The 25,280-nt window shown below is 37.4% G+C and overlaps 1 protein-coding gene across 1 annotated transcript; it reads right to left on the minus strand.

Moving 5' to 3' along the window:
- Positions 1-2,477: 2,477 nt before the first annotated feature.
- On the minus strand, positions 2,478-23,659 carry LOC140877598 (uncharacterized). Its single transcript, XM_073281131.1, has 5 exons — positions 23,390-23,659; positions 22,804-23,322; positions 16,401-16,419; positions 2,958-3,139; positions 2,478-2,852 (listed from the first exon to the last, which is right to left on the minus strand). Exons 1-5 carry the CDS (start codon positions 23,657-23,659, stop codon positions 2,478-2,480), a joined length of 1,365 nt encoding a protein of 454 aa, XP_073137232.1.
- Positions 23,660-25,280: the final 1,621 nt, after the last annotated feature.

The following is a 25,280-nucleotide window of genomic DNA, read 5'->3' on the forward strand; positions in this document are numbered from 1 at the left end:
TCAAATAATCAATCATAATAGAATTCATTCATTCGGATCTGAGGCTTCAATTTATATCTCAATCTGGCATTCTTTACTGAATTCTTATCGCTTCAGTTTACTTTTTGTGTTTCTTTCATGTTCTGAACAGTTCTGCCTTACTTCCAATAGAAAAATTATTCTTATTGGTGATATATTCGTCTGAATATTCAACCAGAATACACAGAAATCTGAAATCAATTCATCGGATGCCTATTTCATTCCTTATTTTTGTCTCCAAATACCTGACAATTCATATCATCTAACCCAAAAATCATGGATCATATTCAAATTCTTCTATCAGTTACGAGCTAAAAATCTTAAAATACGCTGAAATATCATCAAAGGATCAATAATTCTAAAAATCAAAAGAAATAAATCAAGATTGAGAAAATCCCTCAATCAAGGTCATCCAAAATCAAATCTTCTGGATAACAAACTCTGCAAAGTGAAAACAACTCACTTGCATCACATCACTCAGAATGAGTAAATCACTCAGGCTCTATGAACAAAACAAGGAGAGACACTCGAAATCAAACATTTCAAGAATTATATGTCCAATTGATGTATTCGATTAAGCATAATCAAAGAAAAGACTCATATGTAACTGATTTTCATATCATCATATATCTTATAAACCTCAAAATTAATATTCAGTTCATAATCTCATCAAGTCGGTAATTCATAAATTCATCAATTCATCAATTCACTATAGAATTCCAGCTCACAACTTAAACTACAGTAAAAAATCTTACTGGAACATATCTGTAATCTCTATGCATTGGCATACCTATCAATGCTGATTTAAATCTTAAACATATCTAGTGCATCGAATATACTGATTTCGAAATATTTCTGTAATCAAGCATCATATATCAAACCGAAATCATAGAATCTTAATTCGAGATTCTATATCATATCATCATATTCATATGCACATCATGTTCTTGTTGATCTAATTTTATCGTTTCTTCTATTCATCAATTCTATTTCAATTCTTCTTTGATCAGCCTATTCATACTTCTCCTCAATACTCGAGTTCTGACCAAGAACCAATTCTTCTTAATTTTCACGGAATACATGCTTTCAATCAACTCAGATATTCAGGTAAACATGTACTTCGTAAAGCATAAAACATACTGATTGGTTAAATCACAATATCAAGTGATTCAATCATCTGAAACTATCACTAATCAGTACTTGGTTATAATCTCATAATCTATCATGCATCGTACCAAATATTTCCCATATGAACAACATCATGTTCAATTTCATTTCATTGAAGCAATAGTTTCATTCTTCAACTCAATTCACAAATTCTCTTTTCTGACACAGAGGTTAAAATATAACACAGCTTTCAGCTATTATATATCTCTTGCATGTCTACAATTTCATTCTCCTAACTCATCATTCAGCTTCAATTCTCTTAGACAGGGCTATGTCTTTCAGAAAATGTTTCAATCATCAACATTTATTCAGACATATTCTTAGAATTCAAGCCATTATATAATTCACTCAATCTTGAGCTTTCTTATTATCATCTACAATTCAGAGAATCATAGTAGGCTTGACAATTCTAATAAGGCATTCCTCAAATTCAAAATATTCAGCTTCTATAGGGTATATTTTCCTTTCTCATCATTTCTATCTGTTGTGGCAAAGAATAATAAACAAAAGTATGTTCTAAGCACTTACCAACAATCAATATACCTCTGTTCTGTCGGAATTTCCTCATCAAAATCTATCAACTGGTTGATAGGTTTCGAAGTTGGTATTCAATCAATCTAATACTATATTCATCTGTATCTTCAAAAAAATGTGAACAACTGATCAAGTTCTTCGAGCCAACTGTTACCTACAACATCATCTATTCATTTGCTGATATTCTTTTCTATTCAATCAGAGATACTTCATTCAGCTGAGCAATACCGTTCTGTTCTATTTAGTCTGACCATACCATTCTGTTCAGTCTGGCCGTACTATTCTGTCAGTCTGGGGTGCTTACATCACCCAAAGAACACTATTCTCTTCGATTCTGGGTGCTTACATCACCCGGGGAAAATCTTATAACAACATCAATAAGAGCATCCACAACCCTATCCATTAATAACACCAATAACACCCTCCACATCATCAAAAGTCATGGGTCCCACTGTTAATAACACATCCTTCTTTCCACCTACAATCCTATTAACATTAACACTCATTATTTATGGGTCCCACATTCCACTCAACATTATAAAATTATTTTATACTAAATAAATTCATTTTCTTTACATTTTATAATATATTTATAATTATAATATTATATTTTAAGTTTTAATTTAATTAATTTTAAAAATAAATAAAATCATTTTAATATGCATATTCAATACACGAAATTATTAAATTCAAATGCAACAATAACTTTAAAAAAATAACAATTCAAAGAAATTAAAAATAACAAATACAATATTAATTCACGGATTCATGTTGTTGTAATTCCCCCAGATATGCTCCACTAAGTCCGCGCGAAGTTGGTGATGAACTTGAGTGTCACGTAGTTCTAAATTTTTCCGAAGATAATCCTGAAAGCCTCGGTTGGATCCTAGGATAGGTTGTGCAAGTTCATCCGCTTCATCGTTGTACCAATCTATCACGTGACCTCCTTCGTCCTCAATAATCATGTTATGCAAAATAATGCATGCTAACATTATTTGTTTTAATTTTTTCCTATACCAATAGCGAGCTGGGCCTCTGACAATCGCCCATCGAGATTGGAGCACACCAAATGCCTGCTCGACATCTTTTCTTGCAGATTCCTGTCTTTCCATAAACAACTTTCTCTTGGGATCCTCCTGGCAAGGAAAAGTCTTAACGAAAGTAGCCCACTTGGGATATATTCCATCTGTTAAATAATAACCTTTCGTACGTGTAGTGCCGTTCACCGTGAAATTAACCTCCGGCGCATTTCCTTGCAAGACGTTGTTGAAGATTGGAGATTCATATAACACGTTGATATCATTGCGTGAACCGGAGACCCCAAAGAAGGCATGCCAAATCCACAAGTCATGAGACGCGACCGCCTCTAGCACAATTGTTGGTGACCCATGTCCCCTTGTAAATTGACCTTTCCAAGCAACCGGACAATTTTTCTATTTCCAATGCATACAATCAAGGCTACTGTAACGCCCAGAATTATTTAATTTTGATCCGAGAATATTTAATTTGGGAATATTTGGAGTTTTGATTTAAATTCTAATATTCTTAAATTATTTAGGATTGAAATTGAAAAAATTGAGAAATTGAGGACTGAATTGCAATTATTGCATAGTTGAGGGGCCAAAGTGCAAAATCCTTATTCGGGTTGGACACTTGTGATTTTTCCTAGCACTCACGTGTGAAACACTATTTTTCCATCAGATTACTCAGCAAAGAAAAGAAAAGGAAACCGAGAACAAGAACAAGAACAAGAACAGAGAAAATCCCAAGCCTTCTTCTTCATCTTGCGATTGCCATATCTTTTGACTCGAGCATCTGATTTAGATTCCGAAAGATGTTTTGGAATTCTTGAAACGAGACCTTCGATTTGATGTAAGTTTCCTCTTTGTTCTTCAGGGTTTGAGATTTCGAAATGGACAGATATCAGATGTTGTTATGAAATTGTGTTGTTGAGATTTTATCTTGTATAATCTTGAAGTTGGGTTGAAGAGTGATTGGTATATCATGTTCTTATGAATTCCCAACTATGAGTTGATTCTTATACCTGCTGATATGTTGGTTGTGAAGCTTCAACAGCTGATATACATGTTAGAAATGTTGTAGATATGTTCGGAATTGCCGAGTTATACCGATATGCCGTCGAACTCTTGATTTGAAGCAATTTTGCTATTGTTCTTGAACTTAGATGTTGCTGGATTATTAGCTGATGCTTCCTTGGGTTGTATGCTATGTTTTCAGTGCATAAACAGGGCATGTAAACTTGAGAACGTCGACTCCGAAACCGATTGCAGATAGAACAAGGTTGGTAGAGTTTACCTTGAAGTCTTGTTGAAGTTTGGATTGAATTTGAGCAGATTTTGAGATGAGTTTTTGGTGATTGATCTTGTACATACTTTGACAAGTTCGAAGACATCCTAAACACCATATTTGAAAGGTAAAAGTGAACTATGGTTTGAATGGGATTATAACTCGAGATGGTTTGTATCGAGTTTTCCCTAAATCACATACTTGTTTGCTTAATTGCTCTTCTGTGTTTTTATTTAAGTTGTTGAATAAGTTTTGATGTTATGAATGCCTTGATGATGATATATGTTGCATTCATCTTGAAGACTTATTCCTTGATTTTGAAATGAACGGAAACGTTCGAATAGACGATTTGTGGAGTCGTATATGTATGGCCTGGGTGGTTGTTTTAGCCTAGCGTCTGATTTGCATATATGATTGCTTCAAAGTCTAGAGAAGCAAGATAAGTAACCCCACCTCGATCGGGAGAGTCGGTGGATTAGTTATGATATCTACTTTTCGGGATCCCAATCGACGAATGACGAAATGAACCTTGTTTTGAAAGCATGCATTGTATTTACTTTTATATCATGATCTTGATATATGTTGTTATGCATGTTTAGTTGCTTTTACTGGGAAATCTATTTCTCACCGGAGTTATCCGGCTATTGTTTTGTTGTATGTGTCAATGCAATAGGAGGGAGTAGAACCGGGCAAAGGCGTGCTTAACAAACAAGGGATGAGTTGAACATAGCGTGATGATCCGAGTTAGAAGTTGAATGAGCTGTCATGATGTATATTTGAACCTTGAACATAATCATGTTATAGTTATAGTATCAAGACTTGTTGATGATGATATTATGATCTTGTTATTGTATTTAGAACATGTGAGATGTTGTAAATCCTTAAAACACCATGAAGTCTCGTGATCTTGTTATATAGCAATGTGTTTTGCATATTTTGGAAAGTCTTGATTATTATGATTGTAAGGCTTGTTATGATCTAATGGTATCCATTGTATAGCATGTTAGAATGCATGTTAGATGTTGCTATGGATTAGATCATGAATAAATCCTTGTTTGAATTGATCTTGGATGGAAATATTTGAAGAACCATTTTTGACAGCAGCTGAGCATTTTTCTGGCGCAGTGGCCGGCGCACAGGCGAGCAAGTACTCGCGCGCGCTGTTGTAGAATGCGGCGATCAGATCAATCAGAATTGATACTCGGTGCAGCGGAAGTTTAAAATTTTATATGGAACGATTCCATAATAGGTATCAAAACTTTACGATTAAATTGTGCGTGTAAAAATTAAATAACAATTATAAATTTTTAGTTCCAATCTCGAATCGAGATTATGGACACCAACAGATTACTCTGCTCTTGTTGTATATCCCTGGAACTGATGGACGAACTGTTCTTCAATCAGGTCCACGAACGGATATTTAATCCCTCTGATAGATTGCACTAGAAAATCTATCAGAAGTTTCTACGAAGAGAATTAACGAATTTGATCCGTTAAACCAGACTGTAATTCAAAATTCACAGACTGGATTTTACCGAGCAGAGGGGAAAAGTGGGCGGCCACTTCAGAGGAAAAATACTAGGGTTTTTCGAAAATTTTGTGACCTGTTGTTTGTAATTTCTGTACTGCAATAACTTATTTATAATGTAGGCCACTAACAGCTTAGGGCCCATTAGTCATAAGTTCAAGCCCGACAAGCAAAGCCCGCATGTTCAGAAATTAATATAAAATTCATCATGACTCCGATTGATAAACCGATTTCACCAATGTGCACAGAAACCATTTCTGCACCTTTTAAAGTCAAGATAAATTTTTCTGAATCCTAATTCAGTGATTTCCAAAAATGCTCATCCCTATGTCATTTTAGGAAATCTTACTCCTCTACTCTTAATTAAGAAGTCCAACTTCTTTGTTCATTAAATTTAACTCTTTAAATTTAACTATCTCAATGGGGATTAAAAATCCATTACTCTGTGTGACCCTCAATGGTTCAGGGATACAGCTAGCCGTGGGCTCACAACTCCTTGTGACTCGGAACAAAAATTTCCGACTTGCCCATCGAATCATGGTAAGAGCGCCTAGCAACATCGCCCCATGATTCCCTAGGTATCACTGATAGTGCCTACAAGAACCAATAGATTTTGGTTAGCGTACAGTACGGTCCCTTCATCCAAATATCCCGATCGAATCAACAACCATTGGTATATCGAGAGTCGTTCGAGATTCGATAACTATGCAATACATCTTGAAGATCAAATAGTGACATCGCATGTGTTACTAAGAAACCATTTCTTAAAACACAGTATGTACTCTGGCAGAGATTCGTCACACTAATATCTCCTCAGATCGCATAGGATATCCACACTCGCAAGTATGTGGTGAATCCTTGACAACAAAGCATCGACTCCTATATGTGTTGTAACTGTACCCAATCCCGACACCTGATGACCCCAATAGAGTCGGTAAACGAGTCAAAGCACAGTACTAGCATATAGAGTCTCAATGATGTTTCAAGTAGTAAGGACTAATGGTGTACAACCAAAACCACAACTATGATTTGATTCTTATGAATATCCATTTGCATGCTTCGAACATCTCTATGTTCCTTACCTATGAAACGTGGTACTCTGCATCGCAAATGCTAGTCTCAAACTCGAGCAATCCTTATCCTTATTATCGGACGGCTCAATCGACTAGGAACAGTTTAGAATATACAGTGACTATAAGATGTGTTTCATGATAGACATCTCCATGTTCTACCACATCTTACATACACTATAGTATATTCAAGGTCTTTATCAAAATAACAATAGTATATCACAATATAACAATATGAAGAAAGATAAAGTCATTGCCATTAATAAAAGTGTAAATTATATTAAACAAAAGATTGTTTATACAAAGAGTCATCAAAGCCCTTAGCCACAAGTTGGCTCACCGGGCACCCACTCTTTCAATCTCCCACATGCCCTAAAGCCAACTAGTCATACTACGTAGACCCATTGCTTCGCGATGTTTGTCAAATAATGGTACTGGCAAGGGCTTAGTAAGTGGATCAGCGATATTGTCTGTAGAGGCCACTCTTTCGACAGTGATGTCTCCTCTTTCCACAATCTCCCGGATGATGTGGTATTTCCTCAGTACGTGTTTGGATCTTTGATGAGACCTTGGTTCCTTTGCCTGAGCAATGGCACCCGTGTTGTCACAGTACACCGGGACTGGACCAACAACTTCAGGAATGACGCCCAACTCTTGGACGAAATTCCTCATCCAAACGGCCTCTTTAGCAGCAGCTGATGCTGCAATGTATTCTGCCTCAGTGGTGGAATCCGCTGTGGTGTCCTGCTTGGAACTCTTCCAAGAGACAGCACTGCCATTGAGCATGAACACAAATCCAGAGGTTGACTTCGAGTCATCCACGTCACTTTGGAAGCTAGAGTCGGTATAGCCTTCCAATTTTAGTTCTCTTCCTCCATATACCATGAACATATTCTTAGTCCTTCGTAAGTACTTAAGAATGTCCTTCACGGCTTTCCAATGCATTTGACCGGGATTAGCTTGATATCTGCTCGTGACACTCAGAGCAAATGCTACATCCGGTCTGGTAGATATCATCCCATACATGATACTACCTATGGCTGACGCATATGGTACATGTGTCATTTTTTCTATCTCTTCATCCGTCTTGGGACACATAGACTTGGATAGAGAAACTTCATGACACATGGGTAGATGTCCTCTCTTGGACCCATCCATTGAAAACCGTTTCAATATGGTGTCGATGTAGGTTGATTGAGTGAGTCCTATCATTCTCTTAGATCTATCTCTATAGATCTGTATCCCTAGAATATAGGATGCCTCACCCAAATCCTTCATCGAGAATCTACCTGATAACCATATCTTTGTTGACTGCAACATCCCTACGTTATTCCCAATGAGTAGGATGTCATCAACATAAAGTACTAAGAATGTCACAGCATCCTTAACTACTTTCTTGTACACGCATGGTTCCTCCGGGTTCTTGATGAAACCAAAATCCTTTATTGTTTCATCAAATTTCTGGTTCCAACTTCTTGATGCTTGTTTTAGATCATAAATTGATCTCTGAAGCTTGCATACCTTATGCTCGCTTCCCATGGATGTGTACCCCTCAGGCTACTTCATATAGATTTCTTCCTTAATGTCTCCATTAAGGAAAGCAGTCTTCACATCCATTTGCCATATCTCATAGTCATACCAAGCAGCTATGGCAATAAGGATTCTTATGGACTTGAACATTGCAACTGGTGAAAAGGTTTCATCATAGTCAACTCCTTGTCTTTGAGTATAACCTTTCGCCACCAATCGCTCCTTGTAGGTCAATACCTTACCATCAGGCCCAAGCTTTCTCTTGTAGATTAATTTACACCATATTGGAACAATTCCATCGGGAGGATCTACTAAAGACCAAACTTGGTTTGTATGCATCGAATCTATTTCCGACTGCATAGCTTCAAGCCATAAATTTGAATCTGCATCAGAAATTGCTTCTTTGAAGTTTTTTGGATCACATCCAACATCGGGTTCATCTTGATCCCCTTCAAGAAGAAGACCATATCGAATAGGAGGTCTAGAAGTCCTCTCGGATCTTCTAAGTATAGGCGTGTCCATCAATGGTTCTTGAGGTGTAGGATCATTATTTTGTATTTCGGGTTTTTCTCGAATTTCTTCGAGTTCCATCATCTTGCCTTTCTTATCCAATAAGAACTCCTTCTCCAAGAAGGTGGCATTCCTTGAAACAAACACCTTTGTTTCAGCAGGATGATAGAAATAATATCCGATTGAATTCTTCGGATACCCTACAAAATAACATAAGGTGGATTGACTATCCAACTTATCTCCCACTGTCTGCTTCACGTAAGCAGGACATCCCCAAATCCTCAAGTACGAATACTTAGGAGCTTTGCCATTCCATAACTCGTATGGTGTTTTGTCCACTGCTTTAGTGTGGATGTTGTTCAACAACAATACCGCCGTTTCAAGCGCATAGCCCCAAAACGAAGGTGGAAGCTCAATGAAGCTCATCATGGATCGAACCATGTCCAACAAAGTTCGATTACGACGCTCCGATACACCATTCAGCTGTGGTGTCATAGGAGGAGTCCACTGAGAGAGAATCTCATTCTCTTTTAGATAGTCCAAAAACTCGGTACTTAAGTATTCTCCACCTCGATCCGATCGAAGTGCTTTAATACTTTTACCTAGCTTGTTTTCTACTTCAGCCTTGAATTCTTTGAACTTTTCAAATGATTCAGACTTATATTTCATTAAATATAAATACCCATACCTAGAATAATCATCAGTAAAGGTAATGAAGTAGGTGTGACCATATTGAGTACCAACTCTAAATGGACCACAAACATCTGTATGGATCAAATCCAACAGATTTTGACTGCGCTCAGGTTTCCCCTTAAAAGGAGATTTAGTCATTTTTCCTTTCAGGCAGGATTCACAAGTAGGTAGAGAGTTAATATCAGACATATCAAACATGCCCTCTCCCACTAGCTTGTTCATCCTCCTTGAGGAAATATGACCTAGCCTAGCATGTCAAAGGTTTGCCGGGTTTTGACTATCGATTTTCCTTTTGTTTGTTGTTGCCGGTTTATCAACATAATTTATTGGAACGTCTTTTAATTTTAAGTTATATAGATCGTTTTCAAGTTGTCCATTTCCAATCAAACATTCATTCCTATAAATATTGCAAATTCCATTCACAAAATTTCAAGAATAACCATCTCTATCAAGCATAGAAACAGAAATAATGTTTTTAATCAAATCTGGAACAAATAAAACATCTCTCAAAAGTAACTTAAAATCGTTCTGCAAATATAAATAAACATCTCTCACAGCTTTAGCTTCAACTCTAGAACCATTTCCGAGCCTCAGCTGGGTCTCACCCATTCTAAGCTTATTACTTCTTGTCATCATTTGCAACTCATTGCAAATATGAGATCTACATCTGGTATCCAATACCCAAGAAGTAGTATTAAGAAAAACATTTATTTCAATGTAAAACATACCCTTTGCAGTTCGCAACTGCTCGAGGTATTCCTTGCAGTTATGTTTCCTATGACCGGGTTTCTTGCAGTGATGGCAAACTTGTTTAGACTTTTCCAATTTTGCATGTAACATTTGGCCTTGAGATCATGGTCCAACCATTTCTCTAGTTCGGCCAACCTTTCGGCAGTTACATCAGCTGGGGCTGTTTTCGGAGAAGCCTTTTCTAACACTTAGAAAATCTTTTCCGAACTTAGGACAATCTTAACTTATGGAATCATTCTGTATTGTTTGCGCCAGTAAGTTTATTTTGTTCGAGAATAGAGAATAGTGGATTATGAAGATTCATCATAATGATATACTGAGATGAAACAGACAAATATCAGTGATTGTTTAATTAATTTACTAAGACATAAAATAGGCGAAATTTATTTTATGAATCTCACTCCCACTATTTTAACGATTTCACTACCCTCTAGTGAAAACGGGAAACTGTTTTCCTTAGTGAGAACATGGAGTCCAATTGACAAATTATGGTCCCGAATAATATCAGCCAACCATAATTTTCAAAAGGTAGAGCCCAATTGCTTCCAAAGCAACCTCCACGTTTTTACCTCATGTCCAATAAAAGCCCAATAATATGACGCCGTTTATTGTGACATGTCAAGATGACCCATCAATATTAAGTTGTGATGGACGGTCGCCATGTGGATCCCCCAATAATATGAGCCGATCCCATGGGAGTTCCACCCAACTTACAACATGTGTCGATCCAATGTACCGCTTTCCGACGAACGGGCCCCCCCAATAATATGAGCCGGACCGTATCCGCGGGTAGCATCTCATAGATTGATCGTTGATGGAAGGTAGGAACATTTAAACAAATTTAAATTTCCTTTATTTATCTTGATATCAATTTTAAATCATATTTAAAATGAGGGATTTTAATTATGAAAATTTGTCTCATCATTTTTAAAATTTTGTATGCTTGCCGGATTCACACAATTTTGTCTAAAACATGCATACAACAATAATATCACATATTATATAGGATGATCGATTCCATTTCTAATCGACCCGTGGTTGCCAATCACGAGTCTTAGTCCAATCCTAGGTAATATGCAGTATGCAATGCAATCCTATTACATTGAGCTTCCAATTTACATTTCTTCTGTCTTTATTGTCTGCTGGGCCCACCACCGTCTTCAAATCTTCATCTCCCACTAAATCTAATGTATTTACAATAAATAACAATGACAAGTAGGGGATACATTTTTAAAGGGTTGGGAACGGGCCATAAACCAAACCCACTTTTATTACATATGACAATTCATATTGGGCCATAAACCAGGCCCATTAATAAATCCAACAACAATAAAAACAAATGTAAATTCCTAACATACACCTACAAAATTGGTCATGGCAATCGATCATCCTTATCCAATAACATTTAATTCAAAATTAATTTATTGGATAACATGCAATGGCAATTTAAATTTAAAAGGATAAAATCATATTTCATATATAAAATCTTATTTTACATACAAAATCATATTTTATCTTTTTATCAAATAAAATCATATTTTATCTATAAAATCCAATTTTATACATAAAATCATATTTTACTCAATATATCCATAAGATCATATCTTATCATCAATTGTACCAAAAATAATTAATTTCAAAATTCAATTTAACGGATAAAATATTTAAATTTTCCAAAAATTCAAATTTATCCAAAAATCAATTTTAAAATTTTCGGACTCGAACAATTCGATCCGACGCCTCGTGAACCAATCAAAAACAATTTTTGATCGGACCAAAAATAGAATTTTAACATATTAAAATTTAATTTAAAAATTAAAAAATTAATTTTTCCGCGGGCCGCCTGGGACATTCCCGTGCTGCCCGCGCCCTAGGGCAGCGACGGCGCTGCCCATGGGCAGCGATCAAATTTTATATGGAACGATTCCATAATAGGTATCAAAACTTTACGATTAAATTGTGCGTGTAAAAATTAAATAACAATTATAAATTTTTACCTCCAATCTCGAATCGAGATTATGGACACCAACAGATTACTCTGCTCTTGTTGTATATCCCTGGAACTGATGGACGAACTGTTCTTCAATCAGGTCCACGAACGGATATTTAATCCCTCTGATAGATTGCACTAGAAAATCTATCAGAAGTTTCTACGAAGAGAATTAACGAATTTGATCCGTTAAACCAGACTGTAATTCAAAATTCACAGACTGGATTTTACCGAGCAGAAGGGAAAAGTGGGCGGCCACTTCAGAGGAAAAATACTAGGGTTTTTCGAAAATTTTGTGACCTGTTGTTTGTAATTTCTGTACTGCAATAACTTATTTATAATGTAGGCCACTAACAGCTTAGGGCCCATTAGTCATAAGTTCAAGCCCGACAAGAAAAGCCCGCATGTTCAGAAATTAATATAAAATTCATCATGACTCCGATTGATAAACCGATTTCACCAATGTGCACAGAAACCATTTCTGCACCTTTTAAAGTCAAGATAAATTTTTCTGAATCCTAATTCAGTGATTTCCAAAAATGCTCATCCCTATGTCATTTTAGGAAATCTTACTCCTCTACTCTTAATTAAGAAGTCCAACTTCTTTGTTCATTAAATTTAACTCTTTAAATTTAACTATCTCAACGGGGATTAAAAATCCATTACTCTGTGTGACCCTCAATGGTTCAGGGATACAGCTAGCCGTGGGCTCACAACTTCTTGTGACTCGGAACAAAAATTTCCGACTTGCCCATCGAATCATGGTAAGAGCGCCTAGCAACATCGCCCCATGATTCCCTAGGTATCACTGATAGTGCCTACAAGAACCAATAGATTTTGGTTAGCGTACAGTACGGTCCCTTCATCCAAATATCCCGATCGAATCAACAACCATTGGTATATCGAGAGTCGTTCGAGATTCGATAACTATGCAATACATCTTGAAGATCAAATAGTGACATCGCATGTGTTACTAAGAAACCATTTCTTAAAACACATTATGTACTCTGGCAGAGATTCGTCACACTAATATCTCCTCAGATCGCATAGGATATCCACACTCGCAAGTATGTGGTGAATCCTTGACAACAAAGCATCGACTCCTATATGTGTTGTAACTGTACCCAATCCCGACACCTGATGACCCCAATAGAGTCGGTAAACGAGTCAAAGCACAGTACTAGCATATAGAGTCTCAATGATGTTTCAAGTAGTAAGGACTAATGGTGTACAACCAAAACCGCGGACTTTATCCACTCGATAAGTGATAACCACTTGGAAAGTCTGGATAGGGTAGTTCGATCATTCATCATATGAATATCCATTTGCATGCTTCGAACATCTCTATGTTCCTTACCAATGAAACGTGGTACTCTGCATCGCAAATGCTAGTCTCAAACTCGAGCGATCCTTATCCTTATTATCGGACGGCTCAATCGACTAGGAACAGTTAAGAATATACAGTGACTATAAGATGTGTTTCATGATAGACATCTCCATGTTCTACCACATCTTACATACACTATAGTATATTCAAGGTCTTTATCAAAACAACAATAGTATATCACAATATAACAATATGAAGAAAGATAAAGTCATTGCCATTAATAAAAGTGTAAATTATATTAAACAAAAGATTGTTTATACAAAGAGTCATCAAAGCCCTTAGCCACAAGTTGGCTCACCGGGCACCCACTCTTTCAGCGCTCGAGCCAGCTCTTGAGATCTTGGTCTCATTGGCCGGAGCGCGCGCGAGGGGTGATGCCCGCGCATGCGCAGGGCAATCTCTTTTAAAAAAAAAAAAAATTTATTCTTTTGTTTAGACATTGATTGTTGTCTATTATTGTTGATTAATGTTTATTGAGAGATTAGAACTCGGGTCGTCACAACAGGTGGTATCAGAGCAAGAACATTCTGGACTTAGATAGACAGTGAGTGGGGTAGATCGAGTCTTCTGCCTTACTTATTTATGTTTTGTTTTTATCATGCTATGAGTTAATTACGTGATTGAATTACATGTTTTAAATGCTAGCATGATTTACTTTCAAGTATTTTATTACAAGATGTTGTATTTATTTTATTTGAAAGTATGATTACGATGATTAAAGATGCATGCTTATTGGAATATCTGAACTGATAAAGGCATGTATCCTGATGAATTATGACATGCTACCTGATTATCTGAATTGATTGGAAGCATGTTTTATTTGAAGATTGTGATTATTTATTTAAGATTGAATCAGAACCGAGTCTTGATCAGAGGTAAGATGATCAGAGGAGGACTGAGATAATTTGATGATTTGCTAAAAGCTGGTGGTTCACAACAAAGAAATCTCTGGAGCGTAGAGGAACTGTTTTGACCTGGAATGTCTTCAAGACAGATTTTTATCAACGTTTCTTTCCGGTATCTTATCGTAAAGACAAGGGTGCCGAATTTGCTAACCTGAGGCAGGGAAACTTGAATATTGAAGACTATGTTGCAAAATTCACTACATTGCTACGTTTTGCTCCACATGTTGCAGATAGTGATGAGGCTATGGCTGATCAGTTCATTAATGGACTAAATCCTGATGTTTTTACACTGGTGAATACAAGGCGACCGAATAATTTTGCTGATGCCTTGAACAGTGCCAAAGGAGCAGAAGCTGGCTTGATACAGCAGCGAGGAGCTTCGTATATTCCACAGCCTCGGAGACAGTCACAACCTTCAGCTTCAACTCAGCAACAGTTGTCTCAATTTGACAGTGGTGGCAGTAGCAGTGGAAAGAAGGGATATTTGCAAGCTAGAGGAAAACAATTTAAGAAATCTGGAAGCAGTTCTTCAAGTTCCAGTGGTACGAAACAGAAGTCTGGGGTATTCTGTAACACTTGTGGTGGAGGACATCCAACTGATCAGTGTCGATGTGTATCTGGGAGATGCCATATATGCCATCAGACTGGCCATTTTGCGAGAGTATGTCCTCAGAGAGGTGCTGGACAGGCACGAGGTGCAGAGTCATCACGATCAGTGGCTCAACCCGCGAGGCAAGCCTCCTCTGTCCATTCCTTTCAACCATCACCACCTCAGCAACAGTCGAGGCCAGGAGGAAGTCAGGCAGGCGGTCAGCCACAGAGACAGCAGGCTCATGTCTATGCACTGACGGAGGAACAGGCACAGGGAGCACCAGATGACGTGATAGCAGGTAACTGTTCTCTTTATGGTTATCCCGCATATGTCTTGATTGATACAGGTGCATCCCATATGTTTATATCTGCCAAATTTGTTGCATTGCATGTTTTGCCTGTTGAAACATTACCTGTTGTAGTATCTGTTTCTTCTCCTTTGGGGAGGGGTCTTATCTCGATTCAGATAGTTAAGAATTGTTTATTACAGTATGAGGGTAATGAAATTGAGATAGATTGCTTCGTACTTGGTATGTCTGATTTCGACTGTATTATGGGGATTGATATGCTGAATAGGTACAGAGCTACCGTAGACTGTTTCCAGAAGATAGTAAGATTCAGACCTGAAATGGCTGGAGAATGGAAGTTCTATGGTAAGGGTTCACGTGCCAAAATTCCTCTTATTTCTGTATTATCTATGACCCGACTTTTGCAGAAAGGAGCAGAGGGATTTCTTGTTTATGCAGTTGAGGTGTTGAAAACTAGCCCGAACCTGGCCGATTTGCCAGTGGTTAGTGAGTTTGCGGATGTTTTCCCTGATGAGATTCCAGTATTACCTCCGTATCGAGAGATTGATTTCAACATAGAACTGATGCCAGGAACTGCACCGATTTCGAAAGAACCTTATCGAATGGCACCAGTTGAACTGAAAGAATTGAAGGAACAGTTAGAAGATTTACTGGCCAAGGGATACATTCGACCCAGTGTTTCTCCTTGGGGAGCTCCAGTACTGTTTGTTAGAAAGAAGGACGGTTCAATGCGATTGTGTATCGATTACCGGCAACTGAACAAGGCTACGGTAAAGAACAAATACCCTTTGCCTCGTATTGATGATTTATTTGATCAGCTGCAGGGTTCTTCTGTGTATTCCAAGATCGATCTGAGATCTGGATACCATCAGCTGAGAGTTAGGGATTCTGATATTCCTAAGACTGCGTTCAGAACCAGGTATGGCCATTATGAGTTTATAGTTATGCCGTTTGGTTTGACGAATGCTCCAACTGTGTTTATGGCTTTAATGAACCTTGTATTTCAAAAGTATCTTGATGATTTTGTGATTATCTTTATTGATGATATTCTGATATATTCAAAGAATTTGATTGATCATTCTGAACATCTGAGAACGGTATTGAAAACTTTAAGAGCCGAGAAACTGTATGCTAAACTGTCGAAATGCGAGTTTTGGCTGAAACAGGTTGTCTTTCTTGGACATATTATATCTGGAAATGGTATTTCTGTGGATCCAAGTAAAGTAGAAGCAGTGATCAGTTGGTTGAGACCGACATCTGTTCCTGAGATTCGTAGTTTTATGGGATTGGCTGGGTATTATCGTCGATTCATTAAAGATTTTTCCAGTATTGCGAAGCCGATTACTCAGTTAACTCAGAAGAATACTCCATTTGTCTGGTCTGATGCTTGTGAATCCAATTTTTTGGAGTTGAAGAAACGATTGACCAGTGCACCAGTCTTGACGATTCCTTCAGGTACTGGTGGTTTCACTGTTTATTGTGATGCATCTCACCAAGGTTTAGGTTGTGTTCTAATGCAACGAGGTCATGTAATTGCTTATGCCTCGAGACAATTGAAGCCTCATGAGACCAGATATCCGATTCATGATCTTGAATTGGCCGCCATTGTATTTGCTTTGAATATTTGGCGACATTATCTGTACGGGGAACAGTTTGAAATCTATTCTGATCACAAGAGTCTGAAATATCTGTTTTCTCAGTCAGAACTGAATATGAGACAGCGAAGATGGCTGGATTTGCTGAAAGACTTTGACTGCGAAATTAAATATTATCCAGGAAAATCGAATGCAGCAGCAGATGCATTGAGTCGAAAGGTATGTTCTTTATCCTTATCGACGATTGGTGTATCGAATTTGATTGAAAACTGTTGTTTATCTGGATTAGTATTTGATACAAATTTATCAGCCATTACGACTCTATCAAATTCAAGTTGAACCAGCTTTATTGTTAAGAATTCGAGATGCTCAGAAACTTGATCAGAATGTGCAGAACTCGATTGAGAAAGTTCGATCAGGGCATGTATCTGAATATCGGGTTCAAGATGATCTTCTATACGTTCACAATCGCCTTGTAGTGCCTGATATTTCTGATGTACGTCAACAACTACTGAAGGAGGCACATTGTAGTTGTTACAGTATTCATCCTGGTGGTAGGAAGATGTATAATGATCTGAAAGCTCAGTATTGGTGGAAGCAAATGAAGACTGATATCACTGATTTTGTAGCTCGATGTTTGAATTGCCAACAGGTGAAGGCTGAGAGGAAGAGACCGCCTGGTTTGTTACAGAGTTTGTCTGTATCGGAATGGAAATGGGATCATATTTCCATGCTCATCTTCTAGAGGCTGTGATGCTATCTGGGTAATTATTGACAGATTGACGAAATCAGCGTGTTTTATTCCGTATCGCATGACATATAGACACGACCAGATGGCAGAGATTTATGTCCGTGAAGTTGTCAGATTGCACGGAGTGCCGAAATCTATTGTATCGGATCGTGATCCTCGATTCACATCACATTTTTGGCACTGCTTACAGAGTGCTATGGGTACTCAGTTACACTTGAGCACAGCTTATCATCCACAGACTGACGGACAGTCAGAGCGTACTATTCAGACATTGGAGGACATGTTGAGAGCTGTAGTGCTTGATTTTGGCACTAGTTGGCAAGAATCACTACCTCTTTGTGAATTCTCGTACATGGGTACTCAGTTACACTTTAGCACAGCTTATCATCCACAGACTGACGGACAGTCAGAGCATACTATTCAGACATTGGAGGACATTTTGAGAGCTGTAGTGCTTGATTTTGGCACTAGTTGGCAAGAATCACTACCTCTTTGTGAATTCTCGTACAACAACAGCTATCAATCGAGTATAGGAATGGCTCCTTTTGAAGCTTTATACGGAAGAAAATGTCGATCTCCTTTGTACTGGGATGATATGTCTGAAGTACCTGATATTGGTCCTGATATGATACGTGATATGAATGACCAGGTAAAGCTTATTCAGAAACGAATGAAGACAGCTCAAGATAGACAGACGAAAAATGCCAACATTCGACGTCGACCGTTATCTTTTGAACAGGGAGATCGTGTATTTTTGAAGATTTATCCGTTCAGAGGCACAGTCAGATTTGGCAAGTGAGGGAAATTGTCTCCACGCTACATCGGTCCTTATGAAATTCTGGAGAAAATAGGCAATCTTGCCTATCGATTGGCTTTACCTCCATCTTTATCTGGAATACATGATGTTTTTCATGTATCGATGCTTTGAAAATACCTTGCTGATGAATCTCATGTGCTTCAATCTGATGAGGCTGAACTCGACGAGACCTTGAGTTATTTTGAAAAGCCAATACAGATCCTTGATCGAAAAGAGAAGCAACTACGAACCAAGACTATTCCACTTGTGAAAGTTCAGTGGAGTCGTCATGGTGTTGAAGAAGCTACTTGGGAAACAGAATCAGATATGCGACAACGATATCCAGAGATGTTTCAATGATGTGAGTTTCCTTTTGTTTTCTGTTATCTAATATATCTTATATGATCTGTTAATGTTCGTACCTAAGATTTCGAGGACGAAATCGAGTCTTAGTGGAGGAGAATTGTAACGCCCAGAATTATTTAATTTTGATCCGAGAATATTTAATTTGGGAATATTTGGAGTTTTGATTTAAATTCTAATATTCTTAAATTATTTAGGATTGAAATTGAATAAATTGAGAAATTGAGGACTGAATTGCAATTATTGCATAGTTGAGGGGCCAAAGTGCAAAATCCTTATTTGGGCTGGACACTTGTGATTTTTCCTAGCACTCACGTGTGAAACACTATTTTTCCATCAGATTACTCAGCAAAGAAAAGAAAAGGAAACCGAGAACAAGAACAAGAACAAGAACAGAGAAAATCCCAAGCCTTCTTCTTCATCTTGCGATTGCCATATCTTTTGACTCGAGCATCTGATTTAGATTCCGAAAGATGTTTTGGAATCCTTGAAACGAGACCTTCGATTTGATGTAAGTTTCCTCTTTGTTCTTCAGGGTTTGAGATTTCGAAATGGACAGATATCAGATGTTGTTATGAAATTGTGTTGTTGAGATTTTATCTTGTATAATCTTGAAGTTGGGTTGAAGAGTGATTGGTATATCATGTTCTTATGAATTCCCAACTATGATTTGATTCTTATACCTGCTGATATGTTGGTTGTGAAGCTTCAACAGCTGATATACATGTTAGAAATGTTGTAGATATGTTCGGAATCGCCGAGTTATACCGATATGCCATCGAACTCTTGATTTGAAGCAATTTTGCTATTGTTCTTGAACTTAGATGTTGCTGGATTATTAGCTGATGCTTCCTTGGGTTGTATGCTATGTTTTCAGCGCATAAACAGGGCATGTAAACTCGAGAACGTCGACTCCGAAACCGATTGCAGATAGAACAAGGTTGGTAGAGTTTACCTTGAAGTCTTGTTGAAGTTTGGATTGAATTTGAGCAGATTTTGAGATGCGTTTTTGGTGATTGATCTTGTACATACTTTGACAAGTTCGAAGACATCCTAAACACCATATTTGAAAGGTAAAAGTGAACTATGGTTTGAATGGGATTATAACTCGAGATGGTTTGTATCGAGTTTTCCCTAAATCACATACTTGTTTGCTTAATTGCTCTTATGTGTTTTTATTTGAGTTGTTGAATAAGTTTTGATGTTATGAATGCCTTGATGATGATATATGTTGCATTCATCTTGAAGACTTATTCCTTGATTTTGAAATGAACGGAAACGTTCGAATAGACGATTTGTGGAGTCGTATATGTATGGCCTGGGTGGTTGTTTTAGCCTAGCGTCTGATTTGCATATATGATTGCTTCAAAGTCTAGAGAAGCAAGATAAGTAACCCCACCTCGATCGGGAGAGTCGGTGGATTAGTTATGATATCTACTTCTCGGGATCCCAATCGACGAATGACGAAATGAACCTTGTTTTGAAAACATGCATTGTATTTACTTTTATATCATGATCTTGATATATGTTGTTATGCATGTTTAGTTGCTTTTACTGGGAAATCTATTTCTCACCGGAGTTATCCGGCTATTGTTTTGTTGTATGTGTCATTGCAATAGGAGGGAGTAGAGCCGGGCAAAGGCGCGCTTAACAAACAAGGGATGAGTTGAACATAGCATGATGATCCGAGTTAGAAGTTGAATGAGCTGTCATGATGTATATTTGAACCTTGAACATAATCATGTTATAGTTATAGTATCAAGACTTGTTGATGATGATATTATGATCTTGTTATTGTATTTAGAACATGTGAGATGTTGTAAATCCTTAAAACACCATGAAGTATCTTGATCTTGTTATATAGCAATGTGTTTTGCATATTTTGGAGAGTCTTGATTATTATGATTGTAAGGCTTGTTATGATCTAATGGTATCCATTGTATAGCATGTTAGAATGCATGTTAGATGTTGCTATGGATTAGATCATGAATAAATCCTTGTTTGAGTTGATCTTCGATGGAAATATTTGAAGAACCATTTTTTACAGCAGCTGAGCATTTTTTTGGCGCAGTGGCCGGCGTACGGGCGAGCAAGTACTCGCGCGCGCGCGAGCCAGCTCTTGAGATCTCGGTCTCATTGGCCGGCGCGCGCGCGAGGGGTGATGCCCTCGTGTGCGCAGGGCAATCTCTTTTAAAAAAAAAAAATTTTATTCTTTTTTTTAGACATTGATTGTTGTCTATTATTGTTGATTAATGTTTATTGAGAGATTAGAACTCGGGTCGTCACAGCTACCCAACATTCCAGGAAAGCCGTGTCTGTCATCATGCATTTGAAGAAGACGTTGAACATCATCAGCATTTGGTCTTCTTAAGTACCTATCACCAAATATTTCAACCAAGTATTCACAAAACTTGAAAAGACACCTGATGGCCGTGGATTCACCCATACGTAGGTACTCATCAAGATGATCTGCAGGGACTCCGTAAGCTAGTTGACGAATCGCAGCGGTGCATTTTTGTAGTGGTGACAACCCTTTTCTTCGCACAGCATCTTCCCTTTGTTGAAAAAACGTCGAATGATTCTCTAAGGCAGTCACTATGCGAAGGAATAACTCTCTTCTCATTCGAAACCGTCTTCAAAATATTCCATCATGATACACCGGGTTTGTAGAGAAATAATCATTGACGAGCCTCTCATGACCGGCTTCACGATTTCTTTGGATGAACCTCCTTCTTCTGCGTGTTTCTCTCCTCTGATATGCTTCCATAACTTGTTGGTGTTGTTGAAGTACCATTAACATCAGATCTTCTACCGGATCATCATCTTGCTCATCGATTTGAACATGTACTTCTTCTTCGCTTGTCGAACTGGAACTTGACCTAGAGCTGTCTGTGGAATAAGACATTTTCGGAGGAAATATATTGTTGTATATGTGTTTGTGAAAGTTATCTTAGTGAAATGCAAATATCTTAGCACAATGTGTCTATATATAAAGGATATCTTGCAACGACTAGTTTCCAACGGCTATTTTGCAACGATTAGATTCTAATGGCTAGTTTGCAACGGATAGTTTCTAACGACTATTTTGCAAAAATAGTTTAATACATTCATCAACTTTTTCAAATTGTATATTTTAATATATATTCTTTATTTTTATATTATTTTAATAAAAAAAGTCTCAAAAATTGATTATAGTAGATATTTAACGTGGCTTGCATTCTTAGAGAATCCTCATAACTTGAGCAATCCAACAACTTTAATAATTATACCAATTCCACCATATTTTCTTTCCTTTTTTGTTCTATATTTCTTTTATCAAACTCATTTTGCTTCAAAGATTAGATTATTTGCTTAGTACCATATATTTATATATCTTTGAAATCTATTAATTAACTCAATATGTTTTGAAAATATAATTTTGTTTATTTCGAAAAAAGTTGTAAGTTGATTTTATTTGTAATCTAATAAGTCAAGTTGTTGGATAATTAGACATTTGATATTACTACTTTGTAATGACTAGTTTTCAAAGTTGATAAAAATTTTAAATCACGATAATTGGAACCACACTAATTAAAAATTACAATCACTCGAAACCACAATAATTAAAAATTACAATCACTCGGAAATACTACATTACAATCACTCGAAAATACAATAACTAACCAATACAAATACTTCGAAATGCAATAATTAAACAATACAATCAATCGAAATGCGCAAACAGTTTATATATTCCAACTGGACCTGATATCCTTTCACAAACATTCATGTATGATAAGTTGCTCAGTAGTCATTTCCGAGGTGTCTTTGTTCAAGATCTCGTACTCCTTCAACCTCAATCGACGATTCTTTGCTTCTGCATTGGACAAGGAAGCTTTTGCCTTAATCTCCTCAACTTCAAGTTGTTTTTGTTTCAGATCGACTTCAGACTTCTTTACGTTTGTGTACTCATTGAACTTTGAAAAAATACTGTTATAGTTTACTGTCAGATCCTCCATGGTCGATTTGACTTTGTCTTTTCCCTTTATTTTTGCTGCCTTCCTACCCATTGGACGATTATCTTCGTCATCTATGTCTACGCTCACATTTTGGTTGGAAGATGTGTTGCTTGCTCCTGACTCAGAGGTCCTCGTCTTCTTTGTGGCCACAAAGTGATCATCGGATTGTGGAGTAAACATTGGACGATCTTTAACAATTCTCCACACATGCTCGAGGTTGAACGCAACACCATTGTGTTCTTCGCGATATTTTTCATACGCAAACCTCAATATGTCTTCATCACTGTGACCACTGCGATATAAACTGTAAATACTATTGTAATTTGCGTTGAATAGATTTACCTTCTTCTGGATTGTGTTGTGCCAATGTGACCGTATAACATTAGCTTTTCTGTTGTTTGAACCTGCAGGACGATTGTCATTGTAGTAGCTTGCGACACGTCCCCAAAATGCATCTGCCTTCTGGTCATTGCCGATTATTGGATCATCACTGATTGTGACAAAACTTCTGGCCAAGACCTCATCTTCAACCTTTGTCCAAGTCGAACGCTTTCTCGTACCCTCAGCATTCGGAATCGTTTTTTTCTAAATTCACCACCTCGATTGGGGATTCACGATCGGACAGTTGAGTCTCTGGGACAAAAGTCGGAGATGCAGGTTCAGTCGGCATCGAAGATGAAAAATGCGTACCAGTTGTGTATGGGGTACCAAAGACTTGAAGAACTGGCGGCGTGAATGGTGGATGACTCGTGTTTTGCCAATATTCGGCTGGAAGCGGTTGTGGTGGACCTCTGGAGGTATAATTCGGATGGCTCATAAAATTTCCAAATCCTGGGAAATTTTGAACGTTTTGTGGAGGAAACTGCATATTTGGAAATGGATGTGGATATTGATGAGTTGGTGGAATTTGTGGATTTTGGGAAGATGCATTTTCTTGCTAGTTTTGTGTAGAATTTAACAAATATGTAAGATATGCCCTCGTATTTTCATCCATTTCGGATAGAAAATAATATTTCAGAAAAGAGTAAGAAAGATATAGGAGAGAATGAAAGTAGAATTGAAGACTGTTGGAAGTGGAATGAATTTTGGTGTTAGCATTGAAGAGTATTTATAGATGAAAATTCTAACTAGCCGTTAACTAGCCGTTATAATTTATTTATTTATTTATTTTTTTTATATTAAAAATGAAATAAATTAAATAACAAAAAAAAAGTTTCCGTTAAAAAATGCACTAGTTTGACACAATCTGACAAATAATTGAATATATTACCGTTATTTATTATTATTTAAATTAAAAAAATTAAAAAAAATTAAAGTAATGCAGGTGCAGATGCGTGGGGCCCGCGTCTGCACCTGCACACTCTCTTTCTGGCGCGTGCAAGCACGCGCCAGAAAGAAAGTGATGGGGCGTGCAAGCACGCCCCATTACATACAAAAAAAAAAAGAAATGAAGAGTTGTGAACGCCCATCTTCTCTCTCTTGTGGGTGGGTGTTAATAACACCCACCCACAATGCTATGAACACCCACATGGGTGTTCATTGGGTGTTAATAACACCCAATGAACACCCATTGTGGGTGCTCTAAGAAATTTGAAAATTTATAAATCAGTAAATCAAGTAGTTTCATTTCAAGAGTAAATCATGTTCACATGCAATTATTCAAATCATCAAATCGAATAAGGCATAATCATGCTATACTATAAATGCATGTGACGCAATCTACCCCGCTCAGCTTCTATCTCAGTCCAAGAACTTACGCTCTGATACCAACTGTTGTGAGGACCTCGGGTTTCTAATCTCGTATTAGGGCAACTAATGATTAATTACATAATAAATTAATCAATTATAATATTAAAACTAAGAGCTAAAAAAAAAATTTTAAAAAATCCGGAGCCTCGCTCGATCGGATAAAATCCCCCGATCGAGCGAGCAAGAAATCATTGCACACGGTCTGTAGCACAAATGGCCTCGCTCGATCGGATGAATTCGTCTGATCGAGCGAGCCATATTCCAGAGCTCTCGGTTCCAATATTTCCATGCCACGCTCGATCGGTGATTCTCACCCGATCGAGCGGGCACTAGGTCCAGCAATTCTGCAGAACACTCTTCTTGCTGTCAAACTTGGAACAAGTTATCTAAATCATTACAAATCAACATCAAACATGTTCCATAAAATCTAGAACTGGTATAATTACAAGAACAAGGTTTCATGCATCTAATCATGCAATTCAATACATCAAATGAATCCCATAAATATCAAGAAACTACGAACAATTCAAGATGTCAAAATCTCATTTACAAGTTTATAATGTTCTTGCTAAGTTTGCTATAATTCTCAATATCATTCTTCCGCTTAAACCCGAGTCCACACTTGCTAAATCTTGCTCCCGAGCTGTCCATGTCATCTCAGACTAGCTCCTGCCCCACCTGTTGCAATGCACACATACAAAACAAAGCAACAGCCGGATAAACTCCGGTGAGAAACATAT

This window comes from Henckelia pumila, chromosome 2, assembly GCF_033568475.1.
Source record: "Henckelia pumila isolate YLH828 chromosome 2, ASM3356847v2, whole genome shotgun sequence".
Taxonomy (NCBI): domain Eukaryota; kingdom Viridiplantae; phylum Streptophyta; class Magnoliopsida; order Lamiales; family Gesneriaceae; genus Henckelia; species Henckelia pumila.